Below are 20,597 nucleotides of genomic sequence, written 5' to 3' on the forward strand. Positions count from 1 at the left end.
AAAATGAGAAACAAGAGACCAAAAAATGCAGATGAGCTGAAGGCTACTGTCAAAGAAACCTGGGCTTCCATACCACCTCAGCAGTGCCACAAACTGATCACCTCCATGCCACACCGAATTGAGGCAGTAATTAAAGCAAAAGGAGCCCCTACCAAGTATTGAGTACATATACAGTAAATGAACATACTTTCCAGAAGGCCAACAATTCACTAAAAATGTTTTTTTTATTGGTCTTATGATGTATTCTAATTTTTTGAGATAGTGAATTGGTGGGTTTTTGTTAAATGTGAGCCAAAATCATCACAATTAAAAGAACCAAAGACTTAAACTACTTCAGTCTGTGTGCATTGAATTTATTTAATACACGAGTTTCACAATTTGAGTTGAATTACTGAAATAAATGAACTTTTCCACGACATTCTAATTTATTGAGATGCACCTGTATATATATATAAGTATTATATATGTATATATGTATAAGTGTTATTAATTTATTTTCAGTTACAATTGTAATTTGATGGAATTTTTTTTTTTTTTTTTTTTTTTGTGTAGATGTTGCCAAATCTAAATTAAGGTTGCACTCAAATGTTTAACTTTTCACAGTCAACACCTTTTACTGTGTACCAAAGCAAGAGACTTTCCTAAAAGTCACAGATTTTTTTTTTTTTTTTTTTTTTTTAAAGAGATGTTTCTGGAAAGTTCAGTTTCAGTCATTGATCTGGCGGGCTACCAAGTTGCATTGCCCCTTGTTGTTCAGATGGTGGCAGTGTTCAAGGAAAGTACGTCAAACCATAGATGTACATTAGTACATTTCCACAACTCCTACAAGAATAAACATTAAAATGGTTCCTTAACAGAAAACAGTCATAAAATAAATAATATGCCTACATGAAATATTTTTTTTATTTATTTAAATAAAATAAATGCATTTGTTTTTGATTAATAAAAACAAATCAAGGACAGATGTGTATGTTGCTTAGGGTCCCTGTTGAACAACATACATACATCTATTGTTTTTTTTTTAGCTTTGTAAGAAAACATTGAGCACAACTTTTGAGATTATTTACATCAATAATGATATGTGGGTCACCACAAGAAAAGTCACTTTCTAACATGCATGCTCTTTGTAGTTTAAAAAGGCCATCAGTAGGAGTGAGGTTTACACAATCTTTCGGCTTTCACCTGAAATCTGATTTCCACAATCATTTGTTCTGGCTCCTTTCTGATTACATAATTTGCTGATTGACCAGATTAATAACATAAAATACACTGTATATTTACACAATGCAGTTAATAACACCTACTTCTGATAAACACATTGAATATCATTACTTCTTATTTAATCTTTTAGCCATGGGTTTTGGCACTGTTTAAAAACTGATTACTAATGGCATTATAATGGTTCACATTATAATCATTCAATCAAACATCAGACCACAGATTTCCTTTAAATTTCCCTTTTTTGTGTTTTGTTGTCTGCTAAGAAATGTCAGTGGCTGTATTATGTTTTTTAGTAACTGTTGGGGATTTGTGTTGAATAAGTGATGTCCTGCACTAACCAAATCCTCTGTTATGACACCATTTTATACTGTATATGTCAAAACGACTCACCTACAGAAAGCCATCATCCTTAGACACTAGCACTTTGAATAAATTGATAAAGATAATGAGAAAATGTATTTAAAAAAATAATATAAGATTTGTAATAATGGAAGACAGAGAGAGATTGATCATTGACATGAGTTACAGAACCATTACATATTGCAATTTGAATGAAAGACTGATTTGGTTTGAAAAAACTGATTTATCAAAATAAATTTTTTTTTAAGTTTTTTTTATTTAATTATTTATTTTAAGTGAAGACTTTTACTCCAGGGAGTTATTTAGTTACGATCCACACTGCATCTTATCTGACCGATTCTCTAGCTTAAATGCACAAACTTTACTTTCTTGCAGTGTGTTAATATTCAGAATCTGTTGCTGCACTTAACTGAGAGCAAAAAGGTTTTAAACTGAGATGTAAGACAATTTGTACCCAAATGTCACATGTGGTTTTGAAATTTAAACACCAATATCAGAAGCTATTATCCAACACCAGGAAGTACAGTGTGTAGGCCTACATACCATATACAGTTAAAGTCACAAGTTTACATACACCTTAGCCAAAGACATTTAAACTCCATTTCTCACAATTTCTGACATTTAATCATAGAAAACATTCCCTGTCTTTGGTCAGTTAGGATCACTACTTTATTTGAAGAATGTGAAATGTCAGAATAATAGTAGAGAGAATGATTTCAGCTTTTATTTCTTTCATCACATTCCCAGTGGGTCAGAAGTTTACATACAATTTGTTAGTATTTGGTATCATTGCCTTTAAATTCTTTAACTTGGGTCAAATATTTTGGGTAGCCTTCCACAAGCTTCTCACAATAAGTTGCTTGAATTTTGGCCCATTCCTCCAGACAGAACTAGTGTAACTGAGTCAGGTCTGCAGGCCTCCTTGCTCACACATGCTTTTTCAGTTCTGCCCACAAATTTTCTATCGGATTGGGGTCAGGGCTTTGTGATAGCCACTCCAATACTTTGATTTTGTTGTCCTTAAGCCATTTTGCCACAACTTTGAAGGTATGCTTGGGGTCATTGTCCATTTGGAAGACCCATTTGCAACCGAGCTTTAACTTCTTGGCTGATGTCTTGAGATGTTGCTTCAATATATCCACAATTTTCCTTCCTCATGATGCCATCTATTTTGTGAAATGCACCAGTCCCTCCTGCAGCAAAGCACCCCCACAACTTGATGCTGCCACCCCCATGCTTCACGACTGGGATGGTGTTCTTCAGCTTGTAAGCCTCACCCTTTTTTCTTCAAACATAATGATGGTCATTATGGCCAAACAGTTAAACTTTTGTTTCACTAGACCAGAGGAAATTTCTCAAAAAAGTAAGATCTTTGTCCCCATGTGCACTTGCAATCTGTAGTCTGGCTTTTTTAGGGCAGTTTTTGAGCAGTGGCTACTTCCTTGCTGAACAGCCTTTCAGGTTATGTCGACATAGGACACATTTTATTGTGGATATAAATACTTGTCTACCTGTTTCCTCCAGCATCTTCACAAGGTCCTTTGCTGTTGTTCTGGGATTGATTTGCACTTTTCACGCCAAACTATGTTCATCTCTAGGAGACAGAATGTGTTTCCTTCCTGAGCAGTATGATGGCTGCGTGGACCCATGGTGTTTATACTTGCGTACTGTTGTTTGTACGGATGAACATGGTACCTTCAGGCATTTGGAAATTGCTCTCAAGGATGAACCAGACTTGTGGAGGTCCACAATTTTTTCTTTCTGAGGTCTTGGCTGATTTTGATTTTCCCATGATGTCAATCAAAGAGGAACTGAGTTTGAAGGTAGGCCTTAAATTACATCCGCAGGTACACCTCCAATTCAGTACACATCCTATCAGAAGCTAATTGGCTAATTGTCTAAAGGCTTGACATAATTTTCTGGAATTTTCCAAGCTGCTTAAAGGCACAGTTAACTTAGTGTATGTAAACTTCTGACCCACTGGAATTGTGATATAGTCAATTAAAAGTGAAACAATCTGTCTGTAAACAATTTTTGGAAAGATTACTCATATCATTCACAAAGTAGATGTCCTAAACGACATGCCAAAACTATAGTTTGCTAATATTAAATCTGTGGAGTGGTTAAAAAATTAGCTTGAATGACTTTAACCTAAGTGTGTGTAAACAGATCAGTGTGTAAAAGAGTCATATGAAACATAATTCAGTGATTATTCTTTAAAGTGCTTAGAAGGAGAATTTTCTCTTTCAACAGGCTACATGTTTTAATTTTGATTTCCTATATTTGCTGTTTCAACATGTTGACTTGGTCACATTTTGACATGCTGTCAAATGTTTCTTTGTCTGCTGCATAGCCTACCTGAACAACAAACACAAAGAAACGAAATAAAAATGGGAAATAAACACAGAACAGAGACATGCAATAAACATTCAAATATAATAGGTCTATAAATAAATGCAATAAATTAAGACCGATTTGTTACCGCAGTGCCAGCAGAGCACTGAGATAACTAAATTAATTCTCTTAGTTTACTTTTACATCAAATATTATAAACAGTAGCTTTTAAAAGTAGCAATATAATGGTCAACGGCTTTTCCTATATACATTTTAAACCCGATATTCAAAATTATCACTGTATTCCAGTAATGAGTTGTGGGTCTTGTGGTGCTGCTGGATCACATGGGTGAATAAATTAAATTTTTCTCTGGTTCATACTTAAGAGAGAGGATTGGCTGAAAACATGTAGCTCGTCATCACCCTTAGCCAATCAGAGGCAGCGTTTGCGGTCAGCCAGGCTTTAAAAGACGTTTGGTGGTAAACAATAATAATAGTTTCACTCGCCGGTTTAATGTGAGTTTATTTTTCTTATTTGGGGAATTGTGGCGTTTGTGAGTGCGTATTTATCTACCTAAGAAGCATTTTAATTTTTTTATTTTTTATTTTTTTTTAATTTTTTTTTTTTAAATGTAAATATCAGCTCCTTCTGTAGAGGATATATCAGCTTTGCGGTGACAGAATGGCAATATTAATTGTCCACAGTTTGTTTTGACCTTTACCTAAAACGGAGTGGTCTATATGAATGGTTTTTTTTTTTTTTTTTTTTTTTTTTGGTCTAGTAAAACTTGAAATGCTGCACATTTGTTTACAAAAATTTTTTTTTTTTTTTAACCAGTTGAAATTTACAAGCTAATTTACTGTTGTAGTCTGTATATATATCAATTCGAGTCTTATTTTCACCCATCAACAGTTGTGCACGGAGGATGATGTTGTTTGCTTCCGTCCTCATGCTATGCATTCGTGCAGTGTTCACTGCTCCAAGCTTAGACCAGCAGTTAGAAGACAACTGGCATCTGTGGAAGAGCTGGCATGGAAAGAAATACCATGAGGTCTGTAGTACTAGTTTGTAACCAAACATACAATTCAAATGACTTTTTTGTATAAATCTGTGACATGGAAGAACTAAACTGTGTTAAACTGGTAACAAACTGAATCTGCATTGTCTTGGCACACTAGTGATTGCACAAAGACAGATGGGTGTTTTATAGTGTTTTTTTTTTTTTTTTTTTTTTTTTCTCTCTCAGAAAGAGGAGATGTGGAGGAGAATGGTTTGGGAGAAGAACTTTAGAAAAATTGAGCTACACAACCTTGAGCATTCCATGGGCAAACACACCTACCGACTGGGCATGAACCAATTTGGTGATCAGGTGAGTTCCTTAATATGTCTGGGTTATTGCAAGCATGGATTATTTATTCTGGGTTGATTTAATTTTAAAGTGTAATGTTCAGAGGCAGTGTTCTTAAGCTTTTTTTCATCCTTTGTCTCACAGACAAATGAAGAGTTCAGGCAGACAATGAATGGTTACAAGCACAACCCCAGCCAGAAATCAAGGGGCTCTTTGTTCATGGAGCCCAGCTTTTTTCAGGCTCCCCAACAGGTTGACTGGAGGGAGAAGGGCTATGTCACCCCTGTCAAAGACCAGGTACGACTACAATAGAGAGCCCCAACATTAACAATGGCTTTACCAGTGTCACTCTTATAGTTACACATAACCCAGTTGCATCTGCTGTTACTACACTGAATATGCTATTAGCCTTACCAGTCCCATGTGGTAAACCCAATGTGCTCAAATCATGAACATTTCATCAGACTGGTTTCCAGAGATCATTTTGTCTACAGTTGCAATCGAAATTATTCAACCTCCCCCACCAAAGCAGTAAGGATTTACAAAGGTAAGCTTTTCTGATGAACCAGAATTTTTAAACTTTATCAATATCAGTTGAGAGACTCATTCAAAGTCATAGTGTGAATATATAACCTAATATTTGTAAATGGCAGGATTTTTTTTTGTCATAATTATTCAACCCCTATTGCATGTAGCTGTTTCTTAAATATGTAAGGCTACACAAGTATTTGTTTTAAAACAAAATTAAGTCATCAGTCTGCAGTGGCACTTAAAGTTTAGCGTTGTAAGCAAAAATGTATTTCTATGCAAAAAATGCAATTAAAAATAAGCTGTCTCAAGCTAATAGAGGAGATTTATTTCATTACACAAGAAAGGTCATGGCTAAAAGTATATTTCCAAGGCACTTCAATTTCCAATAGATAAAGTTGGCAGCACCATTCATAAATTTAAATATGGTACAACAGCAACCTTCTTGGGGTGTGGAAAACCTCACCAAGGGAAATGTTGACTTGAATATTCAAGAAGTAATAGGAAAGGAGTAGGAAAGACCTGTGGAGTCCTGGAAGAAGGTTTTATAGACGTATGACACTAAACTAAAAATGAGTTTTAGACCCATGGGTCAGCAGTAAGATGGAGTAAGGTGACAAGAAGGACACCATCCCCACAGTCAAGCATGGAGGTGGGTCAGTCCTGTTATGGGGGTGTTTTGCAGCTGCAGGAAACTGCTATCCTGACTATGTGACTGGCACCATGGATTCTTTCAGGTATTAGGCCATTTTGGCATGAAAAATGTGATGCCTTCAGTGTGTAAATTGAAGCTTGGTGATCACTGGATTTTCCAGCAGACAATAACACCAAGGATTCATCCAAGCTGTCCAAAATCTGGTTCAGGGATAGGTTGTGGAATGTCCTTTTTAAATGGCCCTTTCAGTCCATCATTAAAATCCCATTGAAACCTTTGTTAGGATTTCAAGGAAGCAGTGGCAGCACAGAAACCAAAGAATGTCAATGAGCTGGAAGCTTTTGCTCATGAGAAATGTGTAAAAATTCTAATAGATAGGTGTCCGAAGCCTGAGAACACTTACCTGAAACATTTATTTGCTGTTATTAAGGATAAAGGATGCTCCACAAATGATTGACTTTGGGGGTTGAACATTTTTGACATGACATTTGTGGAGAGAATTAGTTTTTTAGTTTTTTTTAATTTGGGTAAACTGAACTTTGTTCTCAATCACTCGTGTATTCAAAAACTAACTTTGACTGTTTACTGAGGTTTTAGTTGATGTGTTTTAATTCACATCACCAGAACGTATTGCTGGTCAGGGAGGGTTGAATAATTTTGATTGCAACTGTATGTAATGGAGTCCTGTCATCATTTTTAAAATTATACTTTGTGTTTGCTCTTTGTTTGGTAAAGTAGTGCTGGTTTAATTCTAGGGCCAGTGTGGATCTTGCTGGGCTTTCAGCTCTACAGGGGCCTTGGAGGGCCAGCTGTTCCGTAAAACGGGAAAACTGGTTTCTTTGAGCGAGCAGAACTTGATGGACTGTTCCAGGCCGGAGGGCAATCAAGGCTGCAATGGAGGTCTCGCGATCCAGGCCTTCCAATATGTTCAGGACAACAATGGACTGGATTCTGAGGAGTCCTACCCCTACCTTGCAATGGTAAGTATTGTGTGCTCCTACTTGCTTGTAATTATGCATGCTGTTGTCATAATGGTATTAAGAGTCCTATCACTGGAGGGTCTTGTAACTTGTACAATAAGTCTATTGATTGCTTTCCTTTTAACTCCCATAACACTTACTGGCCATTTGAATTGGCAACTCCAGATGAGGTGTATATAATGTACTGTCCCATTTATATTTTCTTTCAGGATGATCAGCCATGCCACTATGACCCCAGTTACAGTGCTGCTAATGACACTGGTTTTGTGGACATTCCCAGTGGTAAAGAGCATGTTCTGATGAAGGCTGTTGCAGCTGTTGGTCCTATAGCTGTTGCTATTGATGCTGGTCATGAATCCTTCCAGTTCTACCAGTCTGGTGAGTGTTATCGGGCCTTGTCATTTTAAACCTGTTAAAGACAATTATGTTGGTTGCATTTTTGCAATTTCTCAAGTAACATTATTTCCCTAACCCTCTACTCTAGGCATCTATTATGAAAAGGAGTGCAGCAGTGAAGAACTGGACCATGAAGTTTTGGTGGTTGGTTATGGATATGAAGGTGCTGATGTTGCAGGGAGGAAATACTGGATCGTAAAGAACAGGTAAGCTCTTACTTCAAGGGTGCATTTCCACTGTCCTGAAAAGAACAATTACATGTGTAAGTTTGGTGGAGGAAAGAAAAATCTCTATATTCCATTGTAAGGCTGTGCTCATTTTATTTTATTTTATTTTTTTAGCTGGACCGAAAAGTGGGGTGACAAAGGCTACATCTACATGGCTAAGGACCGTAAGAACCATTGTGGCATTGCGACATCAGCCAGCTATCCCCTGGTGTAATGCCAGTGAACTGTTCTCTGCATTCTCAAAGTGCTAGGACAAGACTATGACTTTCATTTTAAATGCTGTTTTTAATTTGAAGCTACCTGCTGTTTGAATTTGTATTAAGTATTGTGACTGCATTTTAGGACTCTTAATTGATTTGTTTATATACAGTTTTGGCTGTTATTTGTACAAAGACGTTCTATAAATACTTAATGCACTTTAAAAAAAAAAAAAAAAAAGGAAATGGTTAATGGTTTTGATGTGCACCGTGTATTTTAAATGTTGATCTACACTCACTGAGCACATCATTAAGAACACCTGTACACCTACTTATTCATCCCGTTTCTAAGCAGCTAATTAATTTGCTTCAGGAGTTTCAGTTAATGTTTGAAAAAAATTGTATCTCTGATTTTGACCGTGGCATGATTGTTGGTGCTAGATGTGCTGGTTTGAGTTTCTTAACCGCTGATCTCCTGTGGGGGTTGTGGTTTTGTTTTGTTTTTTTCCCCCCTCATGCACAACAGTCTCTAGAGTTTACTCCGAATGGTGCCAAAAACATCCAGTGAGCAGCAGTTCTGTGGACTGAAAAGCCTTGTTGATGAGAGAGGTCAACAGAGAATGGCCAAAAATGATGACCGAAAGGCTGTGGTAACTCGGATAATCACTCTGTACAATTTTAGTGAGCAGAATAGCATCTCAGAATGCACTATACCTTGAGGCAGATGGACTACAACAGTGGCGCCTGCAGCTGTACGGCAGTATGTACTGTGTGTACCATGAGCATGACTGACCTGAGAAATATTTGCTCTCAGAATATTTCATCAATCCTGAAGTATTTATGTTGGCTGTTTAAAAGAACGAGCAATGCCCAATTTGCAAATGAATAATTATTTTGAGTCGGTTATTTTCAGTGAATTGGCCAAACAGGCTTGCAAGCTGGTCTGAATCGATTCGTGATTCAGTACAGTTCGTTCAGAGCGCTCTCACTGAATCATTTGGAGCGCTTTCTCACGCCGTAAAACAGTATCAGGATATTTACGAATACAGAGAATAAACAGCGCTGGATACAGTGTAAATTTACCTAGTCAAGTGAAAGTCTGTCTTTTTGAGAGGTAACTTTCTGAGAAACTTCAGCTAGTGCTGCGTCATGTGAACAAGGGGTTGTTCAAAACGAACGTGTTTTTGCTCGCGCTGTTTTTTTTTTTTCCTTTTTTTTTTTTTTTTTTCCCATGTAAACATTCGCTAGATGGATGTCTTCTGACAACTGCGTCACGTTTCACTGTGTTTAGCATCTCTCACGCGAGTGCTGCATTTTTAGACGCCGTGTCACGTTAAAAAGAAACGCATCTCGAGACACTTGCGTTCTGCTCTTTGGTTGTGGTGCGTTTTGCTCTTTTTTTTTTTTGCGCGAAAACGCGTCTGTCTGAACTGTTACTGGAAGAAACGCTTCAGCCAATAGTTAAATGAATGCTACTCATACTCGAAAATAAAACAAATGCGTTTCTCAAAGTCACCAAAATGGAACTCTTTGGGATTGTTTTTTTTTGCAACCAAAAAAATCTCCCGGGGGAGCAGGCCCTCGGACCCTCCTAGATATAAGGTTTATTAGGCAGATTTCTGTGCATACCCTCAAATTAAATCCTGCAGGCGCTCCTGGGCTACAACAGCAAAAGACCCCATCGGGAAATTTATTAGGAATACCGCGGTGCTAATAAAGTGCTCAGTGAGGGTATATCACATTTCCTTCAACTTGCCCTGTAAATGGGATTAATATTAAATATTGTTTTGACATGAGACTCTGGCCGTTTCTCTGTGCCAAGTTCGTACATGGCAAGTTCGACTCGGAAGTACTTGATGACGTCACCATCTCGTCTTGGCAATACGTGACTACGGTTATCGTCAATGTAATGTGTATTTACAATAAAACGAAATATGATATAAAACACAACCCTACCTCTTTTTCATTTGAAAAATATGAATGTGTGTATATATTGAGTGTTCCTAGATCTGTAGCCAACATATCAAAAGCCAGTGACGGGAAAAAGGTTGTGGAAGGTGGTTGGTGAATGAATGAGGAGAAACCAAATTAATGCAGTTTAATATTGTATAAAGTCTTCAATGTTTTAGAGAGAGGTGTGTGTGTGTGTTGAACTGTACTGGGTTATACTGAGAGGTGTTTCTAATATTTCTATCCCCATTCATAAATGAGATGTACTAACACCTCAGAACATTTAAAAAAAAAAAAAAAAAAAAAAAAAAAACGTAACCACAGCAAGGTTATAATGTAAACATTTATTGTAGGGCTGTTGTATTCGACTACATTAGATTTATCTAGGTCTACCTAGTAAAGTACAGGGGAGGTTTGACAGTTAATAATATTGAAATGGATTTGCCTACATTCCACATACATACCTGCCGTTTGTCTTCTTGGTACTCCATCACGAGGTTAATACTCCGTCTGACAGGCTTTGTACAGTTAGGTGCACAAACATCACTATACACAGGGTTGGGATGGTTACTTTTGAAATGTATTCCATTTCATACAGAATACATGCTGTAAAATGGAATTTCTAACATTCCGTTAGATTACTCAAAGTCAGTAACATATTCTATATACTTTGATTACTTCAGCACTGGTAGGTGTTTTTTTTTTTTTTTTTTGACTAAAATCAAAACACTTGTTAAATACATTCTCTGAAAAACCCAAATACCTTATGCAGTTGTTTCTAAAGCAAGATAAATCAAATTGATCTTGTTTTAAGGTTTTTCTTTTATATTATTACAGGAAAACAATACAAAAGTTATCAAGAATATGATTTTTGCCCTAATATCAAATGTCTTTCTAGAAAAAAGATTGATCTAATGTGAATTTTCTTGATTAAAAAAATATGATCGTACCTGGTAACGTGCATGTAAAATGGCTAGAAATAGCATTTTAGCTTAGTGTAAAGCTGACAATTTATACAAGGTTTATTTCTGTTTCTTCTGCTCCAAACTTACTTCAAACTTACTTCTCTGTCTGCTCGTATGAATGTAACACATCATAAGAAAGTGTTTCACCGATGTTCAAATGCACTTTGGATTGCATCATTTATGTATGAATGTTTTCCATCTGAAAGGACTAAATATTAAATGAAATAAATGACAATAAAATGCAAAGTAATCTCTTCAGTAATCAAAATACTTTTTGAATGTAACTGTATTCTGATTATCAATGATTTAAATTGTAACTGTAGTGGAATACAGTTACTTATATTTTGTATTTTAAATACGTAATCCTGTAACAGGTATTACGTTACTCCCCAACCCTGACTATACATTAATGCAAGTTCCTGTACCTCATCTGTCTCCCGTACCTCATTAGTCATTAACCAGGACAGACTACAACTCTAACGGGACATTTCATGTCTATGATACAGAAATCATGTAGTGTCTGTATATGGACTTGTTAAAACCATGTGATGTTCTCTGCAGGTGACGTGTGTGTTGTACGCGACCCTCTCTATGTTGTTCATAGTACTCGGACCTAGGGCTGTCAAATAAAAATTCAAATATTCATCAAATTTAAGAAAATAAATGCACATTTGAATGCTAAAACTGAATTTTGGATGTGTGCCAAGCACTGAAGATGACTTTAGATCGATCGCATTCTTGCGCTACAAAAGGCTAGACACAGCGCAACAAATATACAGTTTAACAGTAAGCAGGTGTCTCAATATGCTTTTAATTAGACACAGCATCTAAAAAACAGCACTCCTGTACAAGACGCTGAAAAAGAAAAAAGGCGAAACAAATCTGTTCGTCTTATGCGTTTACATAAACAAATGGATGTCTGCAAAAGCGTTCTGTGAACAACCCCTTACAGTTGGAGGTACTTCGCCATTGGCGTCTTCCTCTCTTATAAATGTTTCTCAGATTAAGCAATGAGTTTTCTAAATGCTTTGAACAGTCCCTGCCTGCAGTGCTCATAGTCTGAGCCGCTTCACCACCGAGTTCAGCTGAAAACCACAGCTATCTAGGAATATTTCTACCCTACATACATAGTACATACAACTGTACTGAATAAAAAACAATATGGTATTTCACTGTTATAATGAAGCTTGAGTCTGGGGTAGTATACTGTGGCATCTCTGCAAGTCTAACGCCATGTGGACTGCCTATTGAAGTGTTTACCCCCTTCATTTTACTTTTGACTTAACATTTGAAAATATGGACAGACTAAAACTTTTTATTTATTTTATGCACATTAGCTGAAAATGGAATGCTCTTTTTTTTTTTTTTTAAACAATGTTCTTTGCAATAATATAACTGTGCTGTATGGTTTATGTATTTAATGCACCTTCTTGTGGACTAAGGAAACAACATCAATTTAAAAATCAGCTGACTTTAAAAATCGAATAATATTATTATCATTAATAAGGTAAAAATTTGAATTTAGTTTCTCTGCCCAATTGACAGCCCTGCACGGACCATGACTAATTCTCTCATTGTACAGCATTATAAATGACAAATCTTTGTGTTGACCTTAATCAATTTAAGGTGATGTTGGTTGGAAGAGATTTGGTCAGACAAGACTACTGCAATGTCAGAGCCAACAGTCACACACATTATTCATAAGGCAAAAGTGTATTTCAGTTAAGTAACATGGGTGTTGATTTAAAATTGAGTTGTCTTTGGTGCAGCAGGTTACTTTTGCCAGAAATGTCCCTTGATTTGGAAATCTGTATTTCCTTGCTAAAGAGTGAATTTGACAAACCAAATAAATGTGCTAAAGGTACACATGCTGAACATGTGAACACTAGAGGTAAACAGGACTGACTTATCTGTATTTTAAAGTAGCCCATTACTGATATCACATATTCCCTGTTGTTTGTTTTGACATTTGTTGAAATTCTGGTTTAGTTCCTTTTTCCTGTTAGTTTTGTAGTCCTTTGTAGTTTCTTTTCATGATTGGTTTTCTCCTGATTGTTTCCCCAGGTGTTCCTCGTTCCCTTGTTTTCCCTTGTGTATTTAAGCCCTTGTTTTCCCCTTTTTTTTTTTTTTTTTTTTTTTTTTGTGTGTGTCAGTCTTCATCTGTATTATGCTGTGCTTTGTTCCCTGTGTTTTGTTTCATTATGTTCTGAGTTACCTGGTTTACTTTTGTTTTATTAAAGGCTGCATTTAGATCCTCATTCCTCTCCTGTCTCGTCACAACTGAAAATACATGGGGGTTTTAATGTGGGTGCAAGTTGTTGCTGATTAACTTTTCTTGTAGATTAACTGCCCCCTACTTGCACACAATTAAACAGAGCAGGAGGTATTTCCAGCAAATTAAGGCTATCTAAATTGAGATGCTAAATATTGGGTTATTGCTGATTTCATTAGAAGGAACTAGGATTGTCCTTCGATGCAAAGGAAAAGCAGAAATTCAGCAATTTAAACAATGACTACAATGAAACTGAAATCATTAAACAACAATATTCAACCTGTTGTTAATTTATCCTAGAACTTTCCTCCAGGATGTGCCTGCCCTATATGCAGAGCATTTTGATCTCATTACTAGTTTTTTACCTTTTTGATTTTAACATTGAAAGCTTTCAACCAATTGGAAGACCAGTATATTATACTGTATATTCTTAATTTGTTTTTAAATCTCATTTACTCAAATTTTTTAATTAATTTAAAATAGTTACGAATACATTTTAATGACTAGCATCCCTTCCGTTGCATTATCCACGACCTCAGTGTTTTATCCAAGACCATTCAGTTCTGTTACAGACCGTAGGCCAGTAGTGTCTTGATTTTATGTCATAAATGAATCAAACCCAAAACCGTTGGACATCAATGTGTGCGCGTACGTTCATGCGACAAGGAATAAATCTAGCAAACAGTTAGAACTGGTGTTAAACGATTATTGTTACTTCTTATTTTTATAAACTAAAAGTCGCCGTTGCCAGCACTCATTTGTTCGAACGAAATTAGATTTGGTGCCTTTTGCATGAGCCAGAGCTTTAAAACAGTTACCTCAGAAGATGAATTTCTTTTCCTCTGTGAAGAGTCTATTTATTATTGAGCTTTTGTCAACTTCCATTTGATTATTCACACCAAAATGAGAAAATAGCCAACTAGGTGCTGATGGGTATATATTAGTATGTGAGAAACATTTTCTCTCATTCTTCCTGTAACAGACACCCATGATATCCAGGGCCAAGCTGTGGAGAAAGTTTCAAGCAGATCAGTAGTAAATGCTGATGTTAAAGGTGCTATATGTAATATTTGTACTGTACTAAGTCATAAAATGACCATAATATGTCATTAGAGAATTAGGAAACATGCAAAGTTGAAATACTGGCTTCTCCGATAACAGTGCTACAGCCAGTATATTCTACTTTGAAGTTTCCATTCTGGGCTGGAATATATGTTTATGTTTTGGCCTGTGTGATCCCACCCACTGCCCACTCACCAATAGTATTTTGACACTGTGGGGTTGCCAGATTCGAACAAGTTTGCAGGCAAACAACAACACTGCCTGTTGCAGCCATGGAAGCCAGCAAACGAACTGGATCAGAGATAACAGATTCCACCTGACCTAAAAAGCCTCGCCATCCATCTAAAAACCATGACCAAAGGCGTAGTAAAACAAGGATAAATATTGGAGATGCTTTTGGAAGATGGAGACATCTTAAAGCCCAGAATTCCTTTAAAAGTGACACTGAGTTGGCTAATTTGCGTGTCAACATTCTGGCAACCCACATGAGCTTCGAGTCTGGGGTGGGGCAGACAACTCTCCAATATTTTGAATTTGGACTGCAGTAGCCTGCCCATTGCAAACGCTTGTCAATCTTACATATAGCACCTTTAAAGAAAAACGTCTTATGAAACAAGGACAAGCAAAGCAAGGTATTGCACGCGCACACACACACACACGAGGACATATCATATAATCTTACTATGCTACAGACTATCCCAAATCGTAGGCTAACCTTTAACTAAAAGAAACTTTATATTTTTAATAAATGATTTCAACTTACTTTAGCTTACCTTTTGAGGACAACTTGCCCTAAAACAACCATAGGATGGCTAGGGTGGGGACACACACTTTGTTAGGTACTGAGATGTGTGTTATTTTGAGAAATGTCCTCGCTGCTGACTGTAGCGCGATGACATAGTGGATTGAATCCACTAATGTGGAATGTGGGCTTTAATGTAGGCCACAGCTACATATTATATTAGATTCTCTTTACAATATTATATTATTTAGTTGTCAGTACAGCATAGAGCCTATAGGCCTGCGCAATTTTGTTTGACTGGTTATATTAGGCTAGTGGATAACTAAAAGTGAGTAGTTTAACTACTGCTGGTAGATCTGTGTCTATGTAAGCTTTAATGTTTATTAAATTCATCCATATAATAAATGTTTGTTTCTCTCTGGCAGCTTCAGATCTGTTGTTTATTTTAAATACTGGATGTATGCAATATTTTGTATTTTATCTCCATGAAAATGCTCTACTTACGTATCATAATTGATCATTGCAGGGTACATAAAGATAAATGTTTTCATCTTTTTATTCTTGCCTCAAGTAAGTCGTATTTTATAACAAGATATGTGTTGTCCATAATCCAACTTCCTTTTGGAAATTCACTCCACATATTTAGCAACCTCTTATATTCTTTAGAAGACTAAAATCCCAGATGCTCAAAAGTTATTAGTATGCTATACTATACTACTAATATATACAATCATTTTTGTACTCTCTCACTTTTTATTTACACACAATGCTACATAATGTACATGCTGAATAAAATGTTTGCGTTAAAACATTCAGTATATCATGGCTCCGTATGTGTAAAACATGGATTTAATCCACTACGTAATGGATGTTCGTAACATAGTAGATGAAATCCACTACGTCACCATGCTACAGTCTGCAGCGAGGACTTCTTGGTTATTTTGTCAATGCTACTTATAAACAAGTGATGGCTCTCTTGAGTATAGATGTAAGAAAGACCACAACAAGCTCTAGATCAGTGGTTCTCAACCTTTTTTTGATGAATGCCCACCAACTTCAAAAAGAAAAGAAACAAACTTAAACAAAACTCAGTATTTGTATTATTTTGCTCGATGCAACTTTGATGCATTGCATAACTTTAAAGTTTTGCTGGTAAATTCAGCAGGCTTATATAGGGGCCTATAAAATGAAAATACGATGACAAACTAATAATAAAAGTGATATTGTTATTATATTTCAAAAATAAGTGAAAAGACCAATAATATTGCATATTTGGTCCCACTGAAATGCTCATTCTACATAACAGCATTGATTTTGAGTTGGATATAAATTTACTGGTATCAACAACAGTAAGGTTATCTATAACATCTATAAAAAGTAAAAAGTTAACAGCTAATTTATGTTACTAAATTATTCTAACAGTGTGACTGAGTTGGAACTCCTTTAATCAGGTTCTTATTGATTCAAATTCATCTCTTGGAATTTCTGAAGGCAAACAAAAGTTATATTTTCTTACACTCAAACTAAAATATTTTAACTTAAGTTTTTTTGGGGGATTTACGCATTTCCATTTCATCTACAAAAATAGTGTATTTAGCATTTGCCCTTATGAAAAAATAAATGTTTTTTTTTTTTATAGTTTTAACAGTGAATGAATGAACATTACATTTATATAGTGCTTTTCTGACACTACACTCAAAGCGCTTTACACAGTGAACAGGGAACCCTCCTCAACCACCACTAGTGTGCAGCATCCACCTAGATGATGCAACAGCAGCCATAGTGTGCCAGTACACTCACCACACACTAGCTGTTGGTGGAGAGGAGAGAGTGGAGTGATAGAGCCAATTAATGGATGGGGATTATTAGGAAGCCATGATTAATAAGGGCCAATGGGGGGGATTTTGGCCAGGACATCAGGGTTACACCCCTACACTTTTCGAGAAGTGTCCTGGGATTTTTAATGACCACAGAGAGTCAGGACCTCGGTTTAACATCTCATCCAAAGGACAGTGCCTTTTTACAGTATAGTGTCCCCATCACTATACTGGGGCATTAGGACCTACACAGGTCCGCAGGGTGAGCACCCCCTGCTGGACTCCCTAATACTTCCAGCAGCAACCTTAGTTTTCCCAGGAGGTCTCCCATCCAGGTACTGACCAGGCTCAGCCCTGTTTAGCTTTAGTAGGCAACCAGTCTTAGCAACAGGGTGATATGGCTGCTGGCATATATGGCTGCAGTGGTATTTGTAACAAGACCATAGTATTCACATGGAAGCATGGATCTTCTTCACTACCGTGGTTAGATAAAACATGATTTCTCTAAAACAAATTATGGCATTTTTGTAATTACAAACAGTAGGCCTACTCTAAACATGTAAAACAACGAATACAAAATATAAACATTTAAAAGTTGTACAAAATTTATTATATTCCCTCACTCCCATAATGTAGCCTATGACAAATTTAATAGAGCTAAGGTAGTGATATGATAATATGTATTATGAATCTATTTCAGCCTAAAGTACAGTTAGTGTTGCTAAAGTAAATTCAAGGGTGGTGATGTAGAATTCTGTGCCGAATTTAAATGGTTTCCGTGTCTCGCGCCGTGCTTCCCATTGGTTCTCACAGCGCTACAATGATCAGAGGTGCACGTGTAAGAGCTCAAGACCGGTCTGTGAGTAAAAACACACCTGCTTTGCGCTCCTACTGCTCTGTCCATTGAGCCGTATCCACCTACAGAGCCATACAGGTGCATTAGTGGAGGTTGTGACTTCGCCTGTCTATTTGATGCTGCTAAACCAGATACTTCAGATGCATCGCTAGATTTCAGAATCAGATGAACCGCAGTACAAATGCATATCAACCCATATAATGGAGTCTTGATACAAATTTTTATGCAAACAGGAACTTGTCGACAGCTTTGATTAACATGACTGATAAATGCGCCCCATTTGTAACCTAACGCCCCCCTCTCTACTAATTTGCTCTCAGCGCCCCCTGGCATCCTTTGAATGCTCAACCGCCCCAGTTGAAAACCCCTGCTCTTGATTCTAGAAGTTGAGTGTGCTGTCATGGAAAATGTCTGTAAAACCCATGCTTAGTAGATCAATTTTCAGAAAAAATATAATTTGCTGTTTCTCTGTAACAACATTTAAAAGGTTACATGCTGAGACATTGATACAATGCTGCTTAGCTTGGCTTTGAAGTTTGAGCTGTAAACATGAGAGGTCATTGCATGCTGTGTGCACGCGTTACTGAGTAATTCTTAATTATGTGCTTGGCTTTGCCATTCCCGTGCTGTCATAAGCAGCTTCTATTTTTAATTTCAGCCATCTTAAGACTTTTTCAACCTCGTAGTCATGCTGTTTTAGCAACATGAGCCATTTCTTACAGCCCTGGCCTTGATGACGTTTTGTGATCATTTTCTACTTGCTTTCTTTTTCTTTCTTCTTGGTGAAAGTCAGTGATGAGTCCATGCATGCCTGGACATTTCTTTATTGCTGTTTAAGTAGTACCGAATTATGCTCTTTGTCATGTAAAAAGTAAAAGTGATGGAGTTGATGTGGTGTGTGCCGGACTGTAAACACAGTGTATGTTTATACAAAACTACTCTGCTACCCTTATTTTTCCTGTTCCCTGGTAATGGAAGATCTTCCATTCCAACAATGACATTTGAAAAATAAGTTCTACACTAAACATTTATATTAAAAGAGAGTCCTCTGCTGGTAGAAACATGATTCAACAGCAAAGATCCATGCCTATGTATGACACACAGCAGACAGAGTGTGGCTCCATACAACAATAGATCAGTGTTTTTATTGTATAGTACTAGTTCTAATTAGAAGGATTTTCTCTTTAGGATTTAAACTGCATAAATAACTATAATAATAATAATTAAAAAAAATGTATCTCTAAAATTTAAAAGGCTGACTGCTAATCGTAAATGTAGGCTGTTGATCTTCATATAGCGTCTCATATTGCATTGAATTGCTGGAAAAGAAAATATTCTTGCTCATTACACTGGCTATGACAAGGGGCAAAATCAGAACACCTTCACATTAAATTGCTTTTTTAAAACTGCAACAAGATAGCCCCCTGCTGGTACAAGCTAAAAGCTAAGCACATACTTAGATGAAAGAAATGCTACAAGTACAGCAAAGTAACTTAAAAATGACACATGACACTTCTCTTTGCTGCACATTTTTCCTTTTTGAAGGCGACATGCTGGGAAGATGTTTGACTGTTTTTTATTTGCTTTCTATAGTAAATAATCCTTTGAGTACCCTTAAAAGAATTTAACTTTTGTTTAATCTTGTAGTCTACAATTCAGCAGCATAAAGATGATGAGTGAGAAATAGGTATTATTTTGTATTTTATTTTAATTTCTACTCACTGGTTAGAATAAGATTTCTAAATTGTATTATAATATTCATTGTTATTATTAGTTGTCTGGTTAATATTTCTTCCAAATGTATTGTAGAGAGGAGTATTGAACATATTTCAGTGGTTGGCAATATGTCAAATCAATATACATGTTTGAGACCTTGGTTTAGTGACCTTAAGTTGTTTACTGTGGAATGACTAATGACTGGAATTAAGACTACTCAACAATCATATGAACAGTATGAACAACATGAGCATCCTGAGAATAGTCGACATTGCCAGCGTTGTTATAGCTTTTGCAATTTGACTGCACAATAAATATGAAAACTATGACCTGGGTTTTTGTGCGGCAGTGGCAAATTTAGCTACATTGGGCTTCTCTTAAATAGAGCGGGGAAAAATAACTGGAACACAATGAGGGGAAAGAAGTTTGTCAGACTTCATTAAGTATCAAGGGAACATCGCTGGAACTGGCAACGCAAAGCGCACCGGGCCCGTGTGCCATTAATCACGTCTGACAAGGAACCAGAGCAGGGGGCGTAGGGAGGGAGCGCAGTATTCGTGTGCCGCTGCCAGCGGCTCTGTTTATGATTACTGCAAGGGGTCCTGACTAAGCTAGCAGCCCAGAGAAGAGCGGAGCAGAAATCCAAGATCAGGAAAAAGTCAAAGCCAAGCAGCTCTCATCCAGCATTACTCTCCTCCCTTTCAAAATGACACAGCCACCAATACGATTACACCAGAGTGCCGACTATCCTCCAAACAATAACTAAGCATCGGAGCGGAGTTGAAAAATTTAATGCAATAGAAAAACGGTGAGATATTGGTTTTCAAAGCAAAGTCATCAGTATATAAATGCTCACTCTACTCTAATTTGCCATTGTGCTAGCTTTCTTGGTGTTGTTTGTATAAGGGGAGGGACAGAGTGAGAGAGGAAAAAGATTCTCTTATACTGATGTCTGCAGTTTCATCTAGGG

General features: G+C 36.7%; 1 protein-coding gene across 1 annotated transcript; it reads left to right on the forward strand.

Annotated features, from left to right (window-relative positions):
* Nucleotides 1-4,841: 4,841 nt before the first annotated feature.
* On the forward strand, nt 4,842-8,264 carry LOC127417195 (procathepsin L-like). Its single transcript, XM_051657033.1, has 7 exons — nt 4,842-4,967; nt 5,163-5,285; nt 5,409-5,561; nt 7,203-7,427; nt 7,637-7,805; nt 7,912-8,029; nt 8,165-8,264. The coding sequence occupies exons 1-7, from the start codon at nt 4,842-4,844 to the stop codon at nt 8,262-8,264; spliced, it is 1,014 nt and encodes a 337-aa protein (XP_051512993.1).
* Nucleotides 8,265-20,597: the final 12,333 nt, after the last annotated feature.

The sequence above is a fragment of the Myxocyprinus asiaticus genome, chromosome 3 (genome assembly GCF_019703515.2).
Source record: "Myxocyprinus asiaticus isolate MX2 ecotype Aquarium Trade chromosome 3, UBuf_Myxa_2, whole genome shotgun sequence".
NCBI classification, from domain to species: domain Eukaryota; kingdom Metazoa; phylum Chordata; class Actinopteri; order Cypriniformes; family Catostomidae; genus Myxocyprinus; species Myxocyprinus asiaticus.